The sequence below is a fragment of the Hyperoodon ampullatus genome, assembly GCF_949752795.1.
Source record: "Hyperoodon ampullatus genome assembly, chromosome: 11".
Classification (NCBI taxonomy): Eukaryota; Metazoa; Chordata; class Mammalia; order Artiodactyla; family Ziphiidae; genus Hyperoodon; species Hyperoodon ampullatus.
In genome coordinates this window covers 42158644-42175811 of record NC_136924.1, presented here as the reverse complement: position 1 = coordinate 42175811, position 17168 = coordinate 42158644, and the positions used below count along the sequence as shown (strand labels likewise).

At 52.8% G+C, this 17168-nt stretch overlaps 1 protein-coding gene across 6 annotated transcripts in view; it reads right to left on the bottom strand.

Annotated features, from left to right (window-relative positions):
- The window catches only part of TBC1D22A (TBC1 domain family member 22A), a gene marked incomplete at its 5' end in the record, with an annotated part of 316544 nt that extends 300022 nt beyond the window's left edge, over window positions 1-16522 (bottom strand). For 5 of the 6 annotated variants that reach the window (XM_079715576.1, XM_079715578.1, XM_079715575.1 and 2 more), the window contains one exon: window positions 16446-16507. In XM_079715576.1, the coding sequence (XP_079571702.1) occupies window positions 16446-16507 (62 nt within the window). Of the gene's footprint in view, window positions 1-16445 lie in introns of all 6 variants that reach the window. The other variant, XM_079715580.1, reaches the window with a different exon arrangement.
- Window positions 16523-17168: the final 646 nt, after the last annotated feature.

Here is a 17168-nt window from a genome sequence, read left to right as displayed (position 1 = left end):
CAAGTCCCAACACTTAAAGCTAATAAGAGCGTTAACCAAGTAACTGTTCCGAGCTTTACCTTCCTCGTCCCGGAAATGGAAATAAGAATGTGTATGAAATGAGATAACTATGTAATAGCAGTGTGAATACTGCAGTGACCTACAGACAGTATTTACCAATACTATCAATCTATCTTTCCTTGAACGTTTGCATTCTTCCATTACGTGCAAATGTATTCAACATGGCTCAAAACCAGCAGGTAGTCTGGTCTACAGCCCACTATTTGCATGTCATTTTCACAAAAGTCTGCAACATTATCACATGCTGCAGGCCTTTCCCTCCCAGGACAGCAGGAAACTCATTAATTCTTCATGGGCAAACCACTTGTGTTTACTGAGCAGAAAATGTTCCAACAAAGTTCAAGCTCAGACTAAAAGGAACCTCATTTTATCTTATTAAAATTACATTTTTATGTAAGTTTTGCATAGGGAAAGAGAAAAACAGGCTTCAACTAAAACCCTTTTTAAAGAATAAGTGGCAACTAATACACGTACCTCCTTTCAAATAATGAAATCTTTCCTTAAAAAATATATTAACCAATAAACTTTTTTATAAATTGTACGGCTTTAAAACACTACAGTAATTCACTGAACCCTAATGATTCCTTCTAAAAAGCAGATCCACGTGACATAGTTCCACTGCCAGCTACACACCCTGGAAAAACAGTTACACAAGCAGACAGGTTCAGCGATGTTCATAATACCACAAAGAGAAAAAAATGTTAAGAAAACTCTAGATGTCCATTATCAACTGAATAATGAATAAACAAACTAGAACATACACATATAATGGAATTCCAACCACAGCAAACATGAAGGAACTTCAGCCACCAGATTCAAGATGGGGAAAGTTCATTAACATAACAGTGAAACGTTGAATACACACAGTATGACACCACTTACAGGAAGTTTTTTAAATGCAAAAATGAGACAATGTATCATTTTGGGGTACATACATGAGTGGTCAAAAATCCTACTGCATGCAGCGTAACCACGAAATCCAGAACTGTGACGATGGGGAAAGTGAGAGTAAAGAGCTGGGCCCAGGAAAAGAGCACAGCAGCGTCAACTGTGGACGTGCTCTACGTTCCCTGTATTCATCTGTATGCCTTCTTGAAAGTCTGAAATGTGTTCTAGTGTTTTAAACAGATGGCTCTGGCTCTGAGAGGGGAGGTGTTTGCAGGCACAGCCATTCAGAGGGTCAGGGAATGCAGTGCCTGGAGCGCTCCTCAAAGACACATTTCTCTAAGTCTCTCTCGACCCCATTCTTCCTACGCTGTACACAGAAATCTTTCAAAAAGAAGTCTCACCATCATTAGCCACCACAGAAACGCAAATCAAAATCACAATTAGAGGGGCTTCCCTGGTGGTGCAGTGGTTGAGAGTCCGCCTGCCAATGCGGGGGACACGGGTTCGTGCCCCAGTCCGGGAGGATCCCACATGCCACGGAGCGGCTGGGCCCGTGAGCCATGGCCGCTGAGCCTGCGCGTCCAGAGTCTGTGCTCCGCAACGGGAGAGGCCACGGCAGTGAGAGGCCCGCGTACCACACAAAAAAAAATCACAATTAGAGGGACTTCCCTGGCAGTCCAGTGGTTAAGACTCTGCACTTCCACTGCAGGGGGCAGGGGTTCGATCCCTGGTCAAGAACTAAGATCCTGCATGCCGCAAGCCGCGACCAAAAAATTTAAAAAAAAGAAAAAAATCACAATTAGGTACCACTTCACAGCCAGTAGGGGGGCAAAAATTTAAAGATAATATGTGTTGGCGAGGATGCAGAGAAACTGAAACCCTTACACGCTGTGGATGGGAGTGAAAATGGGTGCAGCCGCTCTGGACAACAGCCTGGCAGGTCTTCAAAAGGTCCAACATTGACCACATGACCCTGCGATTCCACTCCTAGGTACACACCCAAGAGAAATGGAAACATGTCTACACAAAAAACTTGTACTGTATTATTCATAACAGCCAAAATGTGGAAACAGTCCAAATGTCCATCAACTGATGAATGGATAAATCAAATGTGCCTATCCATACAATGGAACATTCATTAGTAGGTCATAAAAAGAGATGCTCCAACATGGGTGACCCTTGAAAACGTCACAGTCAGTCAAAGAAGCTAGTCACAAAGGACCACACATATAATTCAATTTACATGAAACATCCAGAATAGGCAAATCTATAGAAATGAAAGGTACGTTAGCAGTTGCCAGGAGCTGGGAAGAGGGAATCATTGCTGATGAGTTCTGGGCCTCTCTCTGTGGTGATGGTGGTACAACTGGGTGAATACACTAAAAACACTGAATTGTACACTTTAAGTGGGTGAAATGTATGTTACATAAATGATATCTCTACAAAGGTGTTGGAAGGAAGGAAGGAAGGAGGGAAGGAGGGAGGGAAGGAGGGCGAGCTAGGGAGAAGTGAGGATGGGGAAGGACCAGACCAGTCCCTCCTGGCCCAGGTGCCGGGGAGCAGATGCACATGCGGGGAAGGCTCAGGGTGCAAAAGCACACCTTCAGCACCCATAGCCCAGATGACCAACATCACTCGATGAACCTTTTAAATAGGTCCAAGTCCACCCCTCCCGCCCCGAATAACAGAGTCTGCACTGCTACCGTCACAACATTTCAGTATACTTCATGTGGAAAGGACGGAAATTTTTATCATCCTCCAAACTAAGAAAATGAAACTTAAGAAAGACTAATTTGTTACCAGTAGGCAATGGCGGGGACCATGAACGGTGTCCTCTGGGTCCAATTTGTATATATCCTGACGACCACATGCCTGAGCAGCCGGGAAGGACTCTCAGATGGAAGAAGAATGACCGAGAACTAACAAGGCGTCACAGGCTCCAACACTGCGATGTAACAGAGGCTTCCAGCTCGGTGAGAGGGTTGGGTCCAGACAAAGGACAGCACAGGACGGGTCAGGAAGGAAGGCAGAGAGACGCCCACAATGTGCCCCAAAGCGGCCCCCAACTAGAAGTGCCTCCCACGAGAGCCCCGAGTCCCCATAAAGGTCACCTCTTCTGCAGAAGGCACAGAAAACGCCCCCATTGGTAAGGGAACGAAAGATGACAAAAGAACGGGCAAAGCTAAGGTTTAAAGAGAGAACCGGGGGCTTCCATGGTGGTGCAGTGGTTGAGAATCTGCCTGCTAATGCAGGGGACGCGGGTTCGAGCCCTGGTCTGGGAAGATCCCACATGCCGCGGAGCAACTGGGCCCGTGAGCCACAACTACTGAGCCTGCGCGTCTGGAGCCCGTGCTCCACAACAAGAGAGGCCGTGACAGTGAGAGGCCCACGCACCGTGATGAAGAGTGGCCCCCGCTTGCCACAACTAGAGAAAGCCCTCACACAGAGACAAGGACCCAACACAGCCAAAAAAATAAATAAATAAACAAATGTGGGGTTTAAAAAGAAAAAAGAAAAAGAATTTTAAATTAATTTAAAAAAAAAAAGAGGGAGAGAGAGAACCGGGAAGAGCGCTCCTCGGAGGACGGGGTCCCAACATGAAGACAGGCTGGAGACATGGGGCAGATGCAGGAACACCCAAAAGAAAGAGATGGGCCTTGGGGACCAACGCCATCTCTTCAGGGTTCTATCCAGGCTGCCTTTACACCAGTCAGGAAAGCTTTTTTTTTTGGTCGTGCCACGCGGCATGCGGGATCTTACTTCCCCAACCAGGGATCAAACCCATGCCTCCTGCAGTGGATAATCACTGGACCGCCAGGGAAGTCCCCAGGAATGCTTTTTTTTTTTTTTTTTTTTTTTTAATATTTGGCTGTGTTGTGTCTTCGTTGCTGTGTGCAGGCTTTCTCTAGCTGCGGTGAACAGGGGCTACTCTTCCTTGTGGTGCACAGGCTTCTCATTGCGTGGCTTCTCTTGTTGCAGAGCATGGGCTCTAGGCGCGCGGGCTTCAACAGTTGTGGCACACAGGCTCAGAAGTTGTGGCTCACGGGGCTCTAGAGCACAGGCTCAGTAGTTGTGGCGCACGGGCTTAGTTGCTCCACAGCATGTAGGATCTTCCCGGACTAGGGCTCGAACCTGTGTCCCCTGCATTGGCAGGTGGATTCTTAACCACTGCGCCACCAGGGAAGCCCCCCAGGAAAGCTTTTTAAAAACTCAGAGTCAAAGACTGTCTGTCTGAGGGCCTACTTGTGGACAGCCAAGCTCTGGGGCGTGGCCTTCACCGAGAGCACCACGAATCAGTGACATCTTAGCCAGTCACAGACGACCCCGAGGCTGCCCCACTAGAGTCACTCGACACACCCTGGCTGAGCACCTGCTCCAGGCCCGGCCCGACGCTGGCGCTGCGAAGATGCCACGGATGCTGCTCCCGCCGTGGTGGAGAGTCATTAGGATACAGGTAGGCACTGAAGTGGGAGGAGAAAGGAGGGAATGAGCCTAAGTTACAGAGCAGAAGCCAAGGAGGCAGGAGGAAGGAGAGCCCAATGTCGCAAGGCCTCTGGGTTTGACAATAAGGTGTTTCTCTCCTGTGTATCCCAGAGAACTTCTTTCTGGTCTGAACTTGGACCGCCTACACCAAGGCCCTGGCTCCAAAACAAAACTGATGGGACAACACCAGAAGAGCTTTTTTTTTTTTTTTCATTAAAGGTTAAAGAGCAGTGAGTGAAAATAACAATGAATGAAATGGCAAAGAGCAAGAGAAGATAAAAGTAAAAGAAATACATCCAAGCTGCGTAAAGCTTGCGTAAGCATCATAAAATAAATGAAAAATTATACGGCCATCTTTACGATTAACTGCCTCCCTGTATTTCAGACACATGAAGTAAATAGGCAAATCATGTAGTAACTCAGTTTACAGCCCATCAACCTCTCTAAGCACAGTCATCACTCAATGTCTCCAGCAGTTTTCTGAAAGATAAACTAAATTAGCAACTGATTTACCATTAGGCGTGTTCTAACCACAGTGATGCTCCCCAGATTTATAAAATACATTCAGAGAGGTAAGTTTTCCAAGGAAATTAACTTTAGAGGGCTCTGGAGGAAAATGTATGAAACGCCATTATTACAAGGGTAAACAATTCCACCATTCCTCCCGCCCATGGCATCATCTGAAATGGTCCCGCCCACAGAGTCAAGTGCAGACACATGTGTCCCTACAGGACCCTGAGCAGAGGGGCTCCCGGGCTGTCCCACCATCAACACCCATGCTACGCCACCTGGCAGTGACACTTGCCCCGTCCCGCAAGCTCTCAGCCACCTACTGAGCTCTCCCCCCCTGGGCCACGAGCTCCCTGTAAGAGGGCCTGGAGTTCGCCTCCTGTCACACTCCTTGGGGGCCCAGGAGCCAGTGGAGACGGGCACTTACTGATCCAATCAGCAAGCTGCTTCACGGATGGCTCTTCAGACAGGTCTTAGAAGTGAGGATGTTGACAGTAAACTTCCCCCTCACATGAAAAAAGCAATGTGTGGAATATAATACTGTAAATCAACTCTACTTCAGTTAAAGGGAAAAAAGCAACGTGTGAGCTCACAGACCCAGAGAACAGACTGGTGGCTGCCAGAGGCGGGGCGGGGTGCGAAATGGGTGAAGGGGTCCACAGGCACACACTTCCACTTACGAGATAAATAAGTCCTGGGGACGTAACGCACAGCAAGGTGACTGAAGTTAGTAACACTGCACCGCAGATGCGAAGGTTGCTTGTAATCTTACAAGTTCTCATCACAAGGAACAAGCGTGTAACTGTGTGGGGATGGACGTTAACTAGACTTCCTGTGATCATTCTGCAATAGGTACATAGAGCGAATCCTTAGGTTGCACACCTGAAAGTAATATAATACGTCCATTACACCTCCATAAAAGCACAATGTATGAATGGGGGGGAGGAGTCTTTTGAAATTAACATGTAAAAGTCCAACCCTGCCATCCCGGCAGTCGGCCGTCAGGGGTCCCATTTCTCCACCTCTCCCCACCTTGCTGCTTCTCGCCCCAGTCCCTCTCCTGCCGACATCACCTCCAGGCTCACCGCACGGAGCCCTCTCTCCTCTCTCCCAGCTCCTGCCAGCCTATCTGGACGCCCCTCAGACTCCTCCGTGCGTCCCGAAGCCCAGTGCTCCACCGGTTTTTGCTTCCCAGTTCACGCGAAACCGCGCTCTCTCCTGACGTTGCTGGGCACCTCCAGTAAACACTCAAACAGCGGCCTCCAGGCTGAGCTGCTGCTGGCTCTCGGCCACAAATCACCACCTCACATTGCCCCCACTGCCATGCCTCACACCCACTTCCCCAGACAGGACGTGACCCTCTGCAGTCACGCAGGTACAACACAACATGCGTGCCCCGCCTCGTGCAGCCCCTGGCAGCCTCCTGGCTCTCTTCCTGGGCCGTCTGTGACACCTGAAACACACCCGCTGTCCCCAGCGTCCCTCCTCCTGACCCCATCACTCACTCCTTCCGTGACTTAATCTCCAAGAACAGCGATCCCAAAACCCAAGATACTTGTTGCTACATTCAGTGCTCCCTTCTTTTTTTTTTTAAATTTTTATTGGTATATAGTTGCTTTACAATGTTGTATTAGTTTCTGCTGTACAGCAAAGTGAATCCGTTATATGTATACACATATATATATCTCCACTCTTTTTTGGATTTCCTTCCCATTTAGGTCACCACAAAGCACTGAGCAGAGTTCCCTGTGCTATACAGTAGGTTCTCATTAGTTCAGTGCTCCCTTCTTTACTACACAAATACTTGAATGATTAAGCATTTTAAACCTGAAGGAGTTAAGTTCCAAAGACTAGAGCACATCCCCTCATAAGTGGGCGTAACTAGGCAACACCCTTGAGGAGCCCCCAGCGTCCCCTGCCTGCCCGGCCCTGTCAGAGTGACTGACTTACAGTCATGGTGGTTGATGAGCCCACATGTGGCTGGGACATAAAATGCTGTAATGGCTCCATGACTGGTTTTGGCACAGGAAACTAACCCAAGCTAGGGAGTAATTCTAAAGGAATCAAAACGGGGCGCAGGAGGCGGCAGCCCCGGTCTGTCTGAGACTAACCCGTAGCACTAGCCACCCCAGGGCGGTAACGGGACCGGTAAGACAATCCCCATGCCCCAGACGGCGGGAGGGAGACAGTGCGGTGAATACTGGGGGGCCAGGAGGTCTCCTGCGCTCTCTTCCTCCTGAATTCTGTAATGGCAAGGCCAGACCCCTTCTGCTTCCCACCCAACCGGCTGGCCTCGCCACCTGCAAACACGCGCACGTGACAAGAGAAGCAGGTGCTGAGCGCCCCCTAGGGGCTGCCTCCCGCCTCCAAGGTCCCGTGACGCCGAGGGACCCCTCCCCTCTCCAAGACCCCGTCCTCCGCCCCGCCTCTCCACGCACACCGTGCCCACGCCCTCTGACAAGACCAGACCCTGCCGAGGGCTTTCGGCCGAGGATCACAAGCATGGAACATCATTTGTCTCGCTGCGTGTGAGCCTGAGCGCCAGCGAGAGCATTCTGTCCTTGAGGCCAGTAGAAACGCTCACGGAAAGAAGGCTCATGGCAAACCCTGCAGCGAGCTGTGGGAGGGAGCAGGGCGAGAGCGGCCCAGGGCACATCTGAGAGCCGTGTCACGGTCTGGCCCCGGCAGCACGGGCCAAACTCGAGGGTGCAGCCCGGGCGAGAAGGAAGACAGCGGACCATACCCGGGCCGGAACACTCTGGCATTGCCGGTGAACTCCAGACCCCGGGAGGATGGACCACGGGGAACAGAGCGTTCATGCGGTCAGGAGCCCAGAAACGCACAGGGCGGCGTAGAGAAAGGGCTCTGCCCTCCGCCAACATGCTTGAGTTCAAAGCCAGCTCGCTCACTGCTCACCGAGGGGCCTCGGGCAGAGAGCAGCAGAGGGACGAGGGCCCCCTGCCCAGCTGCGCTAGTAACACTAACAGCAGCTTCAGCCCTGAGCTCTCATAACCCCAGTAAGAGAATCCGTAACTGTTCTAAGCAACTAAACTCACCGACAGCTACATGCGCCTTCGCCACCTTCAGCACTCAGGCTGGGATTTCCACGTGAATCCCCCCAAAAGAGGAAACAGCATCAGAATGAGGGAACAAAAGGACCAGGGACACTCAAAACAGAAGTCCCCTGCAGCACGGAGCCCAGAAATGGGAAGAACCCAGGCTGCCCCCTCCCCTCTGGGCCTCCTGACCCTCTGCCTGTCTCTGTGAGGCGGGGAATGTCTGGGTGAACCTAGAAGCTGCCCCTCTCACCCCGGGAGAACCGGGAAAGAGGAAGTCAGTGTGCAAGGAACCGGGTCCCACCCCCAGCCCCGGGCCAGGCCCACCACCACCAGCTCAGCTGCAGCCGGTAAAGTCTGTAAAGGACCCCTCAGCATTCCTGCTGCTGCTGGCCCGAACATGTGTGTCAAGAGCCTGAAACAAGGGAGGTGCTCAGTAAGCAGGCGCTGGTACGAGGTGTCACTACAAGGCCAGCACCATCTCCATCCGAGGTTCCACCTCCCGCCTGGGGCGCAGAGCCAACACCTGCCCGCGGATGTGGTTCACAGCCACTCTCCCCGGAATCCTCCGGAGGGAGAACCAGGCGGTCGGTCGTGTCTGCACTCCCAGGGCCGAGCACGGAGGCATCCCCCACGTGCAGCCCAGCCCCTCCAAGGCCGGGACCCCCGCTGCACCCAGAGGGCCTGCAGGGGCCGTTCCTCACACTGCACGTGTTCCACTGAGGAGGGGCTAAGCCCAGGAGTGGCAAGATGGTGGAGCTTCCAGAGAAGGCCAGGCGGGGGCGGGTGTCACGCCCTGGTCCCGGCTCACCGTGCCGCTGCCCTTGTCCTAGCTGTACAGGGGCCAGGCGGGGCCACTCCAGTGGGAACAGAAAAACGGAGGCGAGGGCTTCCGGCGCCTGTTCTGTTCATTTCCACCCCCAACCTCTGATCTCGCCTTCACAGTACTTAGGGGAGTGAAACACCTCCTCCAGCTCTCATTTTACAAAATTTTAAAAAAACAGAACAAATCAAAATCATCAGGGATTTTTTAAGTCATTTTTGTCCTCATCTAAAATTAACCCAAAAGAGTCCAGATTTGCAACATTAGATAAACATTTAAGAGGGAAAAAAATGATTTCATTTTAAATTTATTTTTTCAAAATGTTTCCAGACAAAATAAAAGGTGTTTCATAACATGAAACATGACCACTGGAAAACAAACAAGTAAAACAAACTATGTATTTAGCCAAACCCCACCCTCCGGTGCTTCCACAGTGCTCAGCACAGCAAGACCATCTCCACTCACGGGTGGCAACCAGACCGACCGCCCCCCCCCCAAACAAAACACAAAGTCACTGCCAGAGCACGGACTCCTGGGCTCCTCGTGACAGGGAAAACTAGGAATAAAGAGACACTCCAAACAGCCACTCCAGAAGCACCAGCAAGAAAACAAGCCAGGTCTATAAAAACACAAGACAGGAGAACAGGTGGGGCAGCAGCTCAGAACTTCTGAGGAAAGAGAGGCGGGGCCTCCACTTGGCCCCTGGACCCGAGAGGACACGGAACAGAGAAGACCCCTCTGACTAAATATGCTTTGCAGAGGTCACCAGTGAGGGCCCAGCCCACCCATGAAGACTGGCCGAGGTACCAGCCCACGTTCAAGTGCAGGACCCCTTCCCCACCCGATGTCCCTCGGGCACACTTCCCTGCCCCTCCACCTCCCCCGCAGGGCTCTGCTTTCCTGCAGCCGCTGTAACAAACCTACTGCCTTCGAACATTCCCACCCATCATCTTAACACTCTGGAGGTCAGAGGTCCAGCATGGGTCTCCCAGGCTAAAGTACAGGGGTCAGCCCACTGCACCCATTCTGGAGGCGGTCCTGGGGAGAATCCATTTCCTGCTCATCCGGGTCGCTGACAGAAGTCAGTTTCTAGCAGGTGCGGAACCAAGGTCCCTGTCTTCCTGCTGACCAAAAGCACAGGCTGCTCCCCGCTCCTAGAGGCCACCAGGTGCCCTGGCTCGGGGCCCCTTCCTCCATCTTCAAAGCCAGCAACCGCAGATCAGACGGAGCCACCTGTGTCCAATCTCTGATACTTTTAAGAGCTGATATGACTGCGCTGGGCCCACCGGATAATCCAGGGCAACCTCTCCATCTCAGGGGCAGCTGACGGGCAACCTTAATTCCGTCTGCAATGTAATTCCCCTTTGCCGTGGAACTGACACTTCACAAGCTCTGAGGATGAGGACGTGGACATCTTGGGGGGGACCCCACCCCTCAGGCCAGAACCCTGGGGGTCACCTCAACCCCCAACACCCCACCCGTCAGTGACCCCTTCGAGGCCCACTGCAGCCCGGGCCCTGAACCTGTCCACTCCCCCTGCCCACAGCCGCTGCCCTGGTCCCCACTTCCCATGCCCACTTCCTCTCACCCTCTCTTCGAGGCGGAGGAACAGGATGAAGTGCTTCCTCAGGGCTCTCGGGACCAAGACCCAAATCTTCTCCAGGGCCTGGAAGCCCTGCGTGCTCTGGGCCCCACGCACCCCTCCTCAATTCCTCCTCGGGGTCTCCCTGCGGAGAGCTCCGGCCCCGACCCCGACCCGCACCTCTGCGTGGCAGGCTGGCCCCTGCTCCAGCCCCGGGTCCCAGCCTAGGCGAGACCTCCTCCGGGGGCGGGGGGGAACGTGGCATTCTACAGATGCGGGGCTCCGGTGTTCTGCCCCCATCACCAGGCTGCGGCCGTGGGAGCCTGCACACTGCTGTGTATCAGCTGTTCACCGTCTCCTTCGGCCTGAGGACCCCGAGGCCCATGCCTCTGCTCAGCATTCCCCGCGGTACCTGGCGCACTGAAGGTGCTCCAGTATTTTCTGAATGAACTGTCCCCCGCCACACTCCTCTCCTGCAGCTGACGACTGACGGTGGCCTGTGGAGACGACAGCTGAGCTGAGTGTCCCACTTGTTCAGGGCCGCCTCGTGGCTGTGACAGCTGTGCGCTGAAAGCTGCCAGGGCCAGGACACCGTGAAAGGTCGTCTGCTCCATGTCTACCCGAGCACCCATGGCCCTGCCATATTCAGTCCCGGCCTTTCTTGCTGCCACCGCACTTACAAATGTCACCCTTCACATGCCCCAGCAGCCCGCCTACCCTGCTGTCAGCAGAGCACACTGCCAGGCAGAGCCGTGCTAAAATAGCAAGCGTCGGATCCACGCTGAAAGGCTGTCTGTGTTCTCACACCCAGTGTGCTATGATTTCGTCTTGGCATTTAAAGTTAAGTGTAGCAAGAATGCCAAGTGCAACTGCAGAAAGCCACAGCCCCGTGGGAGCCAAGCAAGTCAATGGCCCACAAAAGAACAGGCCCAGAGAGTCAGAGGCTGAACCTTTTCTGATTCTTATTATCAGCTTCCTGATTCTTATCAAACCACCACCGCCTCTCACCTGGATGTTCACAAAGCCTCCTAACTGGTCTCCCTGCTTCCGCCCTGGCCCTCTCGGCCCCCCAGTCTACCTACAACAGGGCAGCCAAAGGAATCCTGCTAAACCAAAGGCAGGGCATGCCGCTGCCATAATCCTCCAAAGGCTCCCCCTTCACTCGGAAGAAAAGACTGGGAGTCCCTGTCTTTCCTGGGACCCTGAGGCCCACCACTCCCACCTTTCAGGCCTCGTGCCCCACAAGTCTCTCCCCCACTCAGCAGTGGTCACGCCGGCCCCCCTGGGCTTCTCCTCGGACACACCAGCATCGCCCCCGAACCAGGGCCTTTGCACGAGCTCACCCCTTGCCTGGACGACTCTTTCCCGGCCACCCAGGAGGCCTGTTCCCTCACCTGCTGCGAATCTTGCTCAAATGTCACCTGCTCTGTTAGAGCTTACCTGGTCACCTTATCACCATGACACCATCCCCACGGCACCTGCCCCCGAAAGATCTATCCCACTTCCCTGCTCTGTTTTGATAGCAGTCTTCACCTTCTGACAGTTAACTCTCTACTTAGTTATTCTCGGGGGATTCCCTGGTGGTCCAGTGATTAGGACTCAGCGCTTTCACTGCCAAGGGCCCTGGTCTGATCCCTGGTCGGGGACTAAGATCCCACAACCCGTGAGGCGCAACCAAAAAAAAAAAAAAAACTTAGTTATTCTCTGCCTCTCCCACTCCTCCGTTAGCTCTGTGAGAGCACAGATTTTGGTCTGTTTTGTTCACTGATGCATCTCTAGCACCTAGAACAATTACTGGCACATAATCTGGGTTAAATAAATATTTGCTGAATAAATCAATTATCAGACTCTCAAAACTGGTCCAAGAGGCTTCTCTCCTTCTCATCTAAGAGAACAGGGTTAGGCCAAGCAAATATCCTCCTGTAGGTCACATCCACTTAGGTCTAACGCAACTCCCTAGGTTATACATGCAGAAACTGATGGCCCTGGGGGCAATATGAGGAAGGTGAAGGTCACAGAGAGATTAACAGAAAACGATGGCTAAAACCTGGGCCACCCAATTCCCAGTCAGACGTCTTTCCACCATATCACATATCCTGCCTCATCCAGAGAAGGAGCTTCTAAGAAAGCATCAGCCAAATACATAATCTAAGGACCAGGATGTGCACAGAATAGGGGGATCTACCAGCAAGACCACCTCGTGCAGTGTGAGCCCTTGGCCAAATCACTCAGTCTCTCCAGGTTAATCTGGAAAACAGTTTGGATCAACCACCACTTATTGATTTGGCAGTAACAATGCAAAGATGAGTAAGGCACGCTCCCTGAACATGCAGAGCTCACCGTCTGGTGAAGAAAACAAGCACTTTCCAACACTGAGTGTGACGCACAAAGGGGTACTTTAGTCCAGACTTCATGAAAACAGGCCAGCCCTGACCAGGAGGTACACTGGAGGCGAGTTCTTAAACATCTTTAAAAAGTAAGCCCGGGGCTTCCCTGGTGGCGCAGTGGTTGAGAGTCCGCCTGCCGATGCAGGGGACACAGGTTCGTGCCCCGGTCCGGGAGGATCCGACATGCCGCGGAGCAGCTGGGCCCGTGAGCCATGGCCGCTGAGCCTGCACGTCCGGAGCCTGTGCTCCACAACGCGAGAGACCACAGCAGTAAGAGGACCGCGTACCGCAAAACAAACAAACAAACAAAAAGTAAGCCCAGCAGGGACTTTCCTGGAGGTCCAGTGGTTAAGACTCCGCGCTCACAATGCAGGGGCATGGGTTCCATCCCTGGTCGGGGAACTAAGATCCCACATGCCACACAGCGAGGCCAAAAAACTAAGAAATAAATAAGAAAAATTAAAAGCCAGGCAAAGGAGAGGGAAGGGAGGAAAAGAACATTCTGGCCAGCTATGAAAGCATGAAACTGACAGAGGCGTCCCACAGCAGGTACAGCAAGGATCCTACAAGCCCATCAGCACCAGTGAGGGCAAAGCTCAAAGCAAAGAGGGGCAGGAGATGGGGCTAAAGAATGGAGCGGACTCAGGTTATAAAGGGCCTTAGACATCATGCAAAAACACTTAAGCTTCTCGGCATGGCATTTTGGGGAAAACAACCAAGGGGCTTTAAACCAGCCTACCTCACTGAGTGTCAGAGTGTGCCTGGAGGACAGAGTGTGCTTTGTAAACTCTAAAACACCAGAGACACGAACACTTGCAGAGCGCCAGGAATAGCGCCGGGCAAATAGTAAGTGCTCGATGAATAGCAGCCACTACTGTCATAGGAATTCTTACTAAGGAATTACTAATTATAAAGGATTGTGCTATACAAAAGAGCCTTTACCAGTTCCATATCTTGTGGTGGGTGTATTCTTCCTCCTTTGAGTTTCTCTGGGTTAAGGCCCACACTCAAAAAAAGTTAATCACAGGAACCACTCAGAAGAGCTGGCACGACCACTGGAGCCAACTGGGATCTGCAGTGCCAAGCTTGTGTAGGTAAAGACCAGGTAGGCGGCCAGCGGTCACCACAGGGAGGTCATCTACTGACAGGGAAACGGGCACACCTTTGCGACTCCTGTCGCCTGAAACGGCAGCACTGCCAGAGACGAGGCCACAGGAGACGAGGGGCACGCAGCGGCTGTGCAGGCCTTTCCGGGTGAGCCAACCTCTCCTCCTCGCCCTGTCCTCTGCAGTGACGGCCTCCAGGAGGCCTCCAAGACTCCACTCCAAGTCTGGGACTATCACACGGGAACTGCTCTCAAAAAGGCCTAAGGCACGGCACAGTATCGGAGTCCAAGGAAAAAGCAAGGCTGTCTTTGGGAATGCAGGATTTCACAGAAGAAAGTCGAGGACAGTATTATTTTCCTGTGGCTGTCACAACAAAGTACCACAAATTTAGCGGCTTAAGACAACAGAAATTTATCCTGTCACAGAGCTGGAGGCTACAAGTCCAAAGTCAAGGTGTCGGCAGGGCCGTGCTGTCTCTGAAGGCTCTAGGAGAGGATCCTTCCCTGCCTCTCCTAGCTCCTACTGGCTGCCAGGAATCCTCAGCCTGCCTTGGTTTGTAAAGGCATCACTCCAGTCTGTCTCCATCTTCACATGCCATCTTCCCTGTGTCTGTCTCTCTGTGTGCAAATTTCCCTCTTCTTATAAGGACACCAGTCACTGGACTACGGCTCACTCTAATCCAGTGTGACCTCACTTCTCATTTTAACTTGATTCCATCTGCAAATACCCTATTTCCAAATATGGTCACAAGCACAGGGTCCGAGGACCTGAATTGCGGCGGGGGAGGCACTACTGAACCCAATACGAGGGCAAATACCCAAGAGACACAGTCATCAATCCAAAGGTTTATTCACCATTATAACTACACACAGGAGCTCGATTATTCTCACACCTCAGCTGGTTGTTAAGAATCAGAATCTATTTAGACCGAGGAGGAACTAAAATCTCAATACCTAAAAACAACACACAAAAGTTCTACTGCCATGTGGCTCCTTTCCTTGGAGTCTGTGTTCTAGAGCATGTGTTCCTGTCACTGCTAGGACCTCCTATTCTCTGCTATTCCAGAATTTTCACATCATCCTGGACCCTGACATTGGTTTTGATGAAACCTCTTATTGTTCTTCAATCAAGCACAGTCCTAAGGACTTCCCTGGTGGCACAGTGGCTAAGAATCCGCTTGCCAATGTTGGGGACATGGGTTCAAGCCCTGGTCCAAGAAGAGCCCACATGCCAAGGAGCAACTGAACCTGTGGGCCACAACTACTGAGCCTGCACTCTAGAGCCCACAAGCCACAACTACTGAGCCCGCGTGCCACAACTCCTGAAGCCCGCACGCCTAGAGCCCGTGCTCCACAACAAGAGAAGCCACCACAATGAGAGGCGACACACCACAACGAAGAGTAGCCCCCGCTCGCCGCAACTAGAGAAAGGCTGTGCACAGCAACGAAGACCCAACACAGCCGAAAATAGCATATAAATTAATAAATAATTTATTTAAAGGAAAAAAAAAACCCACAGTCCTATAGAGTAAAACAGGGTGCCTGGCCAACTTCAGTGACCCCCTCCAAAGTCACTTTTCTGAGCAGTCAGGAACTCATACTGCTAACTCCCAGACCATTCTGAAAATTAAACCTTTCTGACTCGACACAGTGCATTCCAAAGTTTACAATTCTATCACTCAAACAATAGTGTTTACTATGCAACACTTACGAATAAACTGTGCTTATGAATAATTCTACTTGGAGTTAAGACAATTCTTAATTTTCAGTATCTCAGACTTGAGTTTCCAAACTGAACAGTGTGTAGAAATCTTGTAGTTTGTTTATCTCTAATCTATTTTCACCAGCAGCTGATTTTATCCTAGGTGTTTTCCCCGTCATGTCTCTCATGTTTCCTAGGGCCCTGGCTGGGCTGGGTGACACATCAATCACAGGAGGACTTTGGAGTTGTACAGCTTCCAGGCTGCACCCAGGTCGCTGCAGCCACTTAACTAAAAAAAAAAAAAAAAAAAAAAAATTGCTTCCTGCTGCTGACTCAAGACAGGAGTTGGCTTTGAGGCCAGAAAGTGGGAACATGGAATTCCACAGGGAGCCTCGAGTATTCTTCCTCGCCCAGGACAAAAGCAGCAGCCCAGGAGAGACGAGAACGCCAATCAAGTGGGTCAAAACCACCACGCCCCCTGCAGAAACCGAGCTCGCCGGCAGGCGCAGACTGCCCCGGCCACTTTCCTCACTCCACCAACTCCTCGCGGCTGGAGCCCAGTGGGCTCCTTGCAGCTTCCCCAGGGGGCCGAGGAGTTTCGCAGAAGAGAGCCTGCCGGTCTCGGGACAAGCCTGCCGGCAGCTCCTCCTCCTCCTTTCTGGCCTCGCTCCTACGTGCAGCCACTGTCACCTCCCAGACCTCACGATCCGACCCCCAGGACACCCCGAGAGGTCTCCTCAGAGCCCAGGTCACCCCTCCCCAGACCCCGACTCCACCGCAGCCCAGCGGGCCGAAGCGCCCACCTGACCTCTGACCTCTGACCCCGACCCGGGTCCCCGTCACACCCACCTGCCCGGGACCTTGCTGTTGCTGCGCTTCCAGAACTGCTTCCTGGCCCCGTCGCTGGCCATGGCCTCTCCTCATCCCTCAGACCCGCAGCCCCGACACCCCGAGGGCGGCCAATCCGCCCCGGTGGCCCTTTCCTGTACCCTGGGTGGCCCCTCACTGGTCCAGGGATTCCCGAGGGTAGAGCCGAGAGGCTCTTCCGCCTCCCTCCGGAAGTTGTGCCTCCGCGCACCCGGAAGTCCCGCCTCCGATCCGGGAGCGCGTGATGGACGCGGCGGAGCCTGACGTCACTAAAAGGCGTCTAAGGGGCGGTGCCGCGGGGGAAGCGCAGCTGCCGGGTTGTCCTTATAATTGCAGGCTTCTTAGGCCTGGTGTCCGGCCCAGGGTTCTCCTACTGCGCGAAGCGGCAGGACAATGGTCCTAACCCGAGGGCGAGGCGACGCGGAGACCGAAAGCACCCCGCTGCGGGTGGTGGTCGAGGAGGTGTCTGTCGCCCGCACTTGCTAAGGATCGGTAAATACCAAGTGGCTGACTTACCGCTGCAGTCAGTGCAGCGAGGTGAGAAGCATGAGGAAGTGATCGGGGCTTGTGAGGGGCACAGGTGGTGGGGTCCGGGGAGGGGGCAGGTGGGTCGGGGAAGGAGGGGGTTGGCAGGCTTCGGCTGAAGCGTGAAGATTCCCCCACCGGAGCCTTGGCCGCGGGCGTCTATCGGCGCTTGAAACGTGC